Source organism: Penaeus vannamei, chromosome 23 (assembly GCF_042767895.1).
Source record: "Penaeus vannamei isolate JL-2024 chromosome 23, ASM4276789v1, whole genome shotgun sequence".
In the NCBI taxonomy this organism is placed as follows: Eukaryota; Metazoa; Arthropoda; class Malacostraca; order Decapoda; family Penaeidae; genus Penaeus; species Penaeus vannamei.
In genome coordinates, this window is record NC_091571.1 from 36,171,222 (window position 1) to 36,180,658 (window position 9,437).

General features: G+C 49.1%; 2 protein-coding genes across 6 annotated transcripts in view; one reads left to right on the forward strand and one right to left on the reverse strand.

Annotated features, from left to right (window-relative positions):
* Window positions 1-9,437, forward strand: part of ec (ubiquitin specific peptidase echinus) — a 329,693-nt gene that overhangs the window by 301,448 nt on the left and 18,808 nt on the right. The gene's annotated exons all lie outside the window — the stretch shown is intronic.
* Window positions 1,737-9,437, reverse strand: part of LOC113818338 (uncharacterized) — a 66,751-nt gene continuing 59,050 nt past the window's right edge. For 2 of the 3 annotated variants that reach the window (XR_011399488.1, XM_070137271.1), the window contains one exon: window positions 1,737-4,991. Coding sequence is in view for 2 of the 3 variants with exons in the window: in XM_070137271.1 (XP_069993372.1) it covers window positions 4,716-4,991 (276 nt within the window). In the remaining variant the exon portion in view is untranslated. The remainder of the gene's footprint in view (window positions 4,992-9,437) is intronic. The other variant, XM_070137272.1, reaches the window with a different exon arrangement.

The following is a 9,437-nucleotide window of genomic DNA, read 5'->3' on the forward strand; positions in this document are numbered from 1 at the left end:
CGCGGCCGCCTCGTGGCTCCTTGTATACCGACCGCCTTGATGAGCCGCCACCCGTGTGGGCGCCGCAAGCAAACAGGACAAGATAAAACAGCCCAATTAACCACGGTGCAAACAGGCATTCGTCTCTGAGCAGTTGTTAGCGATAAGGAGTAACCACCCGTAGTCCATTCGTCCTTGTTTGAAGTAATTAATGAATGGGGTTTAGTTGTAGTCCTATGTTAGAAATACACAGTGTGGGTGAATGCACGCTTCAGGTTAAAAAATTTCTTGCCAGCCATGACAGTGCGGGTTCACTGATCTCGCACTCTCTCGTTCTTGGGCTTTCTTTTGCCTCGTGGTTCATCGCGTTCGTTTCATTTCTGTTGCTGAACGCGTGAAAATCCCCGCCCCTCCCCCCCCTTTTTTTTACAGTAAGACATTGCAATTTCGTTTTTTTTCCCGGTCGGCAGAATCCCGGTTCTTTTTTTCCCCCCAGCCACATCGCCGAATTTCAGGATGTATTTTATGTTCATCGTAAATCAATCACCCGTGATTAATGCCGCTACAGAGGACACTCAAAAACCAATATGGCCACCGTTAATTAAATTTTCCGGTTGGTTTTATGGTATCACGTACAGTGGTAGTCCTTCCCTTCATTCAGCAGTGTGCACGTGGTCCAGGTAATAGTGGGATAACCCTCTCCTCTTCCCTTAAATAATAAATTGAAAAAAATAAAATAAACCATATGTTCCATACTCATTGGCTCCACATGATAACAAGTGCTATATTATACCAGAGTTAAAACGTGATAGTCCCATAGCCATTGACTTAATCAAGACAAGAACAGTATTTTTTAAAAGATTATACAAAGGAGATACAAGCATGATAGCCTAAACCTTAGAGCACAAGACAACCGCCAGTCGAAGTGCCGCGTCCACCTCCGTCAAATAATTGGACAGACTGTAGGTTAGGCAGTCCTTCGCGAGTCTCGAGATCTGAGGAGAAGATATAGGCCGACTCGACTCGACTCGACCCGACCGGTCCGTACTCCCGGTTCCCTAGTAAGAACTAACTCGTCTGACAGCATCTTTACTCCGGGCCGTCCGATGAGGGAAATCTGCGGAGGTTGGGGAAGGGGCTCTGTGGTAGTAGTCCTGATGTGGAGTGGTTTTATTTATTTTTGTTATTTATCGTCGAGGTTAGGAAGGGCTGTTGTTGATAGATAGGAAACAGTTGTTGTAATTTAAAAGACATTCTGAGTCTATAAAAAAAAAAAAAATGTGGGGTGGATTACATTGTGTGTGTGTGTGTGTTTCAGTGTCCTTTTCAGCCCCACTGGGCACCGCCGTACCCATCTATACCCAGCAAACCGTCGGCCTTCGTCCCGCACGCCCCTCGCCTCCCGCTGCATTTCCTCCTGATTGGCTTCTTCATATGCTAATGGTCTTTTTGCTGCTGGGGGACAGGGCGAGCTCCCCCCGTGCGTTCACACGTGCCACACTTGACGCTCTGGCTCAGGGGCTTCGGGAAGCTGTTGTAATATTATTCGAGCCTTTTGTCGAGTCTCGTTTGTTATAGGATAAAATCGACCAGCGTTACTCCTCCCACTCCCTCTTCCTTCTCTCTCTCTCTCTCTCTCTCTCTCTCTCTCTCTCTCTCTCTCTCTCTCTCTCTCTCTCTCTCTCTCTCTCTCTCTCTCTCTCTCTCTCCTTCTGTCTCTGGATAAAGTTTTACCGGATTAAAGTAAAGTTCAAGTATTCTGACAAGATTATATATTCCAAAGAAAAAAGAACCGAGCAATAGTAATCCTAATGGAGATATTGCTCGGAACAAATGTCATAATGAGAGATATTGCTTTAGTGATTTCCTCTATTAAAATCCACCAAAGAACCCTCCCCAAAAACGTGTATCAGGGACTAGGTCTCGAGAGCAGGAGGTTAACACAGAGGGCGTTCTGTGGTGTGGGAGTGTGTGTGGTCCTGCCTTCGAGGGTGTGGGACGTCTGGGAGGCTGTGTGTTCCTTTTTCCTTGTATGGGGATCGTCTATCGCCTGCAATTTCAAGGGTGGCTCCTCATAGGTCTCGCAGGGTCGTCCTAATAACCGAGTGGTCTTTAAGCTTGATGTGGCGAGTAATGGTTCTTGGGGTTCCCGTGTTTTTTTTTTTTTTTTTTTTTTTTTTTGGGGGGGGGAGGGTGTAATTATATGCACAGGTTTCTTTTTCTTTCTCTCGTGTCCCTCTCTTTTTTTTCTCGTTTCTCTCTTCGTTCTCCCTGTGTCATTCTTTTTCTCTCCTCCCTCCCTCTTTCCTCTCTCCCTTTCCCGATCTTTCTCCCTCTCACTCTCTCGTAAAGTATACATCACGCTTTTCCTTCTCCCTGTGTCATTCTTTCTCTCTCCCTCTCCCTCCCTCGTAATGTATACATCACGCTCTTCCTTCTCCCTGTGTCATTCTTTTTCTCTCCCTCTCCCTCTCTCGTAATGTATACATCACGCTTTTCCTTCTCCCTGTGTCATTCTTTTTCTCTCCCTCTCCCTCTCTCGTAATGTATACATCACACTAATTAAGGAAACTTTTTTTTGTTCGGAGTCAATTGTCGAATCCCACGACGTCCCTCCGGCCTCGCCCCGACGTCGCCTCTCGCAGCCAGCCCTCGACCGGAACGAACCTGAACGAGTCGAGTTTGAGGCGTAGTTGGCAGTTGGGCAGTCATAAATACGGGCGAGGTGGCCGTTCTCTTGCCAGCCGTGACGTGGCGGGGGTAATTAAAGCTATACCCGAGCACACCTTCCCTGGCCTGGAGGGGTCCCGCAGACAGGTGTCAACACCCACGGTGCTGCTCCGGGCGATCTGCATTCACACGGCGCCGACAGGCTGTATCTCATTTACCTTCTTCGTCTGAGGAAACGCTTTAAAAAACATATATTCCGCGAGGCCTAAGTGTTGATAGGGAGATCCTGGGAGGCGGCGAGGGCGCGGGTCGATGATGCCTATCTCGGAGGCCCAGTAACGAGAGGTCCTTCTCCAGATAATCGCTATCGTGTCGCACTTGCCGTGGGAACGTCGACCGGTCCTCACATACGGCGGAGTCGTCTGAAAAAAAGTGACCAAGTGAGAATGAGTTTATCAGACTGCCGCATACACACTCGAGTCGCGACGGCGTGCCACTAAAAGCTTCGAGAGCGCTGCAGCGGGTGTAGACAGTAGCTTAACCACATGCAGGAGGGCGTGGGCATATATGGCGTTTCGGGAATACGAGCCTAATGTCCCTAAACAGAAACGGAGGATAAAAGTGCGTCGACTCCCTTATAAGGCAGACGGACCTTACGCGGCGCTGACCAGAAGACCAAAGTCATCACAGACCACGACTGTCATGCCCGACCAGCATTTCCTTCGTCGCCTCGCGCTAATGCATGCCATAATATCAAAATTATTTGCCTCGATGAATGGAGAGAAAGGCGGTGTAAGATACGAGGGCCGATGGACGCGTATGGCTGCGATAACGAAGATTGGGCGAGGGAACTTTCTTTGCCTTATTCAGAACGTTGACCACACGTGTGTGTGTGTGTGTGTGTGTGTGTGTGTGTGTGTGTGTGTGTGTGTGTGTGTGTGTGTGTGTGTGTGTGTGTGTGTCGAATATATATATAAAACTTTTCGATAGCAGTTATAATAATCAGTTATAATAATAATCTCAGAACATTGTTTTGAAATGTATGTATGTGTGTGTATGAGACACACAGACAGATAGACAGACAGTGATAAAGAGAGAGCCTCGGCGAAGATTAATAACATCATCATCGGTATTTGCTGAACGGAAAAAGAAAGTCCGAGTAATTAACGTCCTCCGTACGAGAGGTTTGGACAGCGTGTAATCAGTGTCGCCGAACCATTACATCAAAACAATTCTCTCGATATCTGTAACTTCCCTTCTGGCTCTTCGCTTAGCCGGAGGTCTCGTCTCGCTGTGGGTATTGCGACCTCTGTAGAAGGAGTGCCTGTGTCACCTGCGGTTCTCCGCGGCACCGGAAGTAGGGTGAGCGACGGAAAGTGTGTCTCGGGTCATTACGAACAAATCACGACCCGTCAACCCCCTTCCTTTTTCTTCTCTTCCCTTCCTTCCCCTTCAATTCCTTTCCCGTCCCTTCCTTTTCCCTCCTTTCTCTTTTCTTTTCTCCCCTTTTTTCATTTCTCTTCTCTTCCTTTCTCTTCCCTTCAATCCCTCCCTCACCCCTTCCCGTCTTTCCTCTCCCCTCAATTCCTCCCTCACCCCTTCCCTTCTCTCCTCTCCCCTCCTCTTCTCTCCTCTTCTCTCCTCTTCTCTCCTCTCCCCTCCCCATCCTTTCCCTTCCCTTCCCTTCCCTACAGTCTCCTTCATTTCACTTTCTTCCCTTTCCTTCGCTTAGCTTCTCAGACTCCTCCTCCGCCATATGGTTGGGAGGTGTTCGGAGACGTTTCCCCGGTCTTCGCCAAGGTTACTCTGGTTGCAAACCACCCAAAAGAAACAATAGTGGGAGAGAAAGTTCCGTTGAGGGGGAGCGAACATTGTTTTCCGCGATTTAAGCAGTTTTGTTACATAACGAAAATAAGTGTTAGTGGGGCGTCATTGCTCAACCCTTGGGTAAGCTGCCAGAGTCGAATAAAAAAATAAAATGAAAGAAAAGAGAGGAAAAAAAAGAGTGTAGTGTCTGGGCCGAGAGTGAAAAGACCTGAAGAGTAACACCTGAGTCATCTTCCTCCTCATCCTGATCCTCCTCCTTCTCCCTTATCCTCCCTGATCCTCGGGGCGGTTCGCTTGCCCTCGCCCGCTCTCTCTTTCTCTCTCTCTCTCGTGTTTCGTTGACGCCCACGCTTGGTCACGCCCTCGTACGCCCTGACGACTTTTAGGATGTCAGGTGAGGTCCAGGTAAAGAAGCCTCCAGCGCCCGGCCGATCTGTCCTATCTCGGAGCTTGCTGGCGGGGCGTCGGGGCGTCGGGGCGTCGGGGAGGGAGACGCGAAGGATCCCAAGCCGCGCCTGTTGGGAAATGAGGAATTAATATCTCCGCGGAACTAGGTATGCGTGAATTTGACGAATTAATTGCAGAGGTATAATGCTTGTTCGTGGAGACAGAGGGAGAGGAAGTGGAGAGGCAAAGGGACAGGAAGCTGCCCTGCGTGGGTGTTTGGGCTCCGCAGGCAGTGGGATTTATATGGCAGGGGGCAGGGAGGGGGAGTTTGGGCACCCGGGGGGAGTGAGGAGGGGTGGGGGGGCGCAAGCAGGAGGTGGGGAGCTAAGCTGGGCGTGACGTCAGACCGGCCAGCGGATTTTGGGCGGGAATATCACGCCATGCTTGCTTTACGATCCGAGGGCAGCCAGTGAGGCGTATCTGCAAGAAAAAAGACAAATAGACTTTAGGGTCGGATGATGGAGGTTGTGGTTCGGAGAGCAGGTGCAAGTCTAGTATCAGTGAAGTTGTTTCGTGTCGCGAGGGAAAGGAAGACGAATGGGTGATTTCAACGCTGAACAAGGGATAACCCGGCATCAGAAGAACGTAATTACTTCATGACTGAGATGAGATGCGTATGGCCCTCTGCCTGACTCGTCTCAATTACCCACATGGCCCCGAGTGACAGGGCGTGGACGCTGGCCATCCGCCGTATATGGAGTTCCCGTATTCCCATGCATGCGGGTTCCATCATAAGTCTCGTTAGCGAGGCGTTGACATGACACGGGAACATATCTTGACAGAAAAGGAAAGCCGGCGACGTGATGACGTGTGTGTTCCTGTGGCGTTCACGATTGCTCCGTTATTTGCACGTTGGCTGTCACACGCCCGCGTGACTGCCTTCACGGGAAAGTAGGCAGCCACGTGGGCCATCGCCGTCACGAAGTATCTATCGGCTCAAATGCAAGCCATTCTCACAACCAGGTGGAAAATTTCGCACAACTGGACGTCAGAGTTTGCTGCAAGACACGCGGGGCCGTGACAGAGGGGGGAGGGGGGAGTGAGGGAATGCACGCTTGCAAGAGTCGGCCGCGATTTCCAGGGAAAGCCGGAGGAACGGCAGTTAGGTGAACGTCCCACGTGCAGGTAACTTCTCCGGCATCGTTACCTGCTTGGGGGGGGGGGGTGAAGTCCCAAAGATCTAACGTGTTTCCCTCCCGAAGCCTCGCAAAAAATAGAGTTTGAACTCGTGATTGTAAAACTAAATGGTGGAATTTTCACTGATCAGAACATTTAAACCAATTGTCTGCTTCTTCGCAAATGTTTGATATTATATTTCCGTTAAGTTGGCCTTTAAAGATTGCTCACAATTAACTGACGTTTTCCCGTGAGAGTTTGAGGTCAATGAGGGGGAGCTGAGGTGAGGGAGAATAATTATCAATTATACACAAGTTCGAAAAGATGATGATGAAGAGCAACAATGAGATAATTAGGCCTTCACAACCTCCCCCCCTCCTTCGTATCTCCTTCCTCCATTTTTCCGAGAGAGAAATGAGTAGATGCAGCGCAGGTAAGTTCGGGGTTCGGCCGAGGACCCCCGCCTGGCCCGCCGAACAGTTTTCGCCAGGTAAGGTGTAGTACCCCGGGGCCATTTTACGTCAAGAAGTTACTTTCTTCGGAACGTCGCTCTTCCCGTCCCTCGTCGGAGAGGCGAGGGTGGCGTGCGACGGGGAGGAAAAGCGGCGCCATGGAAGATTGAATCTAATGTTCCGGGTGCGTAGAGCCGGATCGCTTCTTCCAAGACCTCAGGGTTACGCTCCGCAGTACAAGCGAGTTCGATGATGCTGGCGAAATTTTGTATTATTTTGAATTCTGTTCTGTTGTCGTTCGCCGGTAGAGCAATATTTGTACATATATTGGAACCCGAGGGAAATATTATTGTGAAAAAGAGAAGACGCGCATTCGAAAGCAAGTTAGCGGTAATATGGCGACGACTAAACGCGCCTTGGTACCTGCATCTAGCCTCGCACCGGGACCCAGCTCCAGCAGTCCACGGGGCGGCCACACCTGAATCCCGCGGCTCCCCCGTTTTCTGAGGACTGAAGGATGACTGAAGGATAACTCTTCTGAGATGCTCGCCCGGCTCCGTTTTCTTTGATGGACTCCAGCTCTCGCTTGCTCACTCGTTTTCTCTCTCTCTCTCTCTCTCTCTCTCTCTCTCTCTCTCTCTCTCTCTCTCTCTCTCTCTCTCTCTCTCTCTCTCTCTCTCTCTCTCTCTCGACAAATCAAAATGAGATACCTTCTTAGGGTATAGTTTTAGATGTGGATTATCTCACGGTATTTGAAAACAGTTTATTTTCATAAAGTTTTACGAATCTATTTTCTTTGGCGGATTCTTGTTATCTCTCTCTACATATGTATAGATAGATTGTTTGACAGACAGATAGATAGTAAGATACACGAGATATATTTTTTGTTTGTGCAAATTCCCTTGTTTTCTTTGAAAGCTAATTTTGTCATATCTTTGCAGGTAAGGGTCGAATGGCATCCACCCAGAGTCACTACGGAGGCAGAGTGATAAGTATTTATAAACATTAGAAAAAAACCTACTTTTCAAGCACATATTTTCAAAGGGTTCTTTAAACTTCCGTGGCATGTATATCGGGAATAAAAAGAAGGTACGATTGTGTGTGGTAGAAAGAAAGAGAGAGAGATTTTACTTTGAAAAGAGAGAGAGAGAGAGAGAGAGAGAGAGAGATTTTACTTTGAAAGAGAGAGAGAGAGAGAGAGAGAGAGAGAGAGAGAGAGATTATATTTTGAAAAGAGAGAGAGAGAGCGAGAGAGAGAGAGAGAGTCTTGACTTGATCGGTAGGCCTCGAGCAGCCTCAGCCTGAGAGAAGCGTAGTCAGGGGAGGCTGCGCCAGGTGTGCGTGGCTGGTTCTGGGAAAGAGCTGTGAGGGTCGCACTTAAGGAACCGCAGCGGCGATAAAGTCGGTGTTCCCGCTGGTGTAGGCCCGGCCAGCGATGCTATCGTGCCTGCCCACTACCACTTAAGGGTTCTCCTTTTGTTGGTTCTTCACTTTCGCGTAAGTGGGCCTATTGTCTTCCGGGAGGCGGGGATTTATTATTACGTTCCTGTGTTATTCTAATAGTTGCTTAAAAGAGGTATTCAGCAGCGTTTAATTGAGCATTGTGGTTTCGCACTGAAGGATTTATTCATAGGCCTATAAACCTGCTAGCTCCCAAGGTGGATTAAAAAAAAAATCAACAGAGTGTCTTCTCCCAAATCCAAATCGTGAAGGATCGGCCGTCGCGGGCGTGCCGGGGGCGTCGTGAGCGCGGTAGACCACAGGGCGAGAGAAGAGTCACTCCGCTGTGTAAAAACTGCGGCCCATACATGGCTAACGAACACGACCGCAAGATAAGTCGATCACTCCCTCGCCGCTAATTACGCCGCAACTTCCTGCCCGTTGAGATAGCCGATTAGTCCTCGTCTTGATTATCTTGGTGGGCGTTTATCATGCATTAGCGGGGAAGCGGTAGCCGCGAGAATACGGCGGCCATGACAGGTTTTGTGTTCGGGTCTCGCTAAATAGACCTCCCTCATATTAAGCGCTGTTATTAATTACCCACTTACCTGTGGCATTTTAGGGCACTAACTGCTGATTAAGGTGGCCATAGGTGTATGCTAATAGTGATACAGATTTGTGTGCGAGACGTAATTGGACGCCGCGTGCGTGTGGAGGGCCGGCGGTGCGGAGGGCCTCGCCATAGGGCACGGCCTTGCGGAGGCGGCTGAAGGGCTCTTTACGTGAGGCCGCATCTATACACGAAAACACACACACACACGTAAACCCATACACAAACAGGTATATACGAACACACACACTCACACTTGCACACACAGATACACACACACATACACACACACACACACACACACACACACACACACACACACACTCACTCACTCACTCACTCACTCACTCACTCACTCACTCACTCACTCACTCACTCACTCACTCACTCACTCACTCACTCTCTCTCTCTCTCTCTCTCTCTCTCTCTCTCTCTCTAGCACAATCACAATATATTAATATCAAACACATACACATGCACACAAAACAGTCGAACACTGCCAAGCGAGAAGAGACAAGCGAGGAAGATTGCAAGCAGGATGTTGCGTGACTGATGCTGCGCTCTTACCAACAAACGGATGGCTCTGATTACAAGATGGTCGCCCAATAATCACTGCTATCATGCACACTTGCACTTTTTTTTGCTTTTGAGGGTGCAATTGAGATGGGAAGGAGGCGCTCTCTTGTCCCGTACCGTCGCCTTGTACCCCAGTCGCCCTTAAAGTAGTAATAAATTAGATAATCCACTTTTCCTCATTCACTCAAGTTATGGTAAGAGGTAGTTATTCTTTTCATGTTTTGATTATACGGTAGACTTCACTTAGCAGGTAACGGCGAGAGTGAATTATCCGAGATATGGCCACGGTGACGTTATCCAAATTAAGGTAAAAGGCAAGA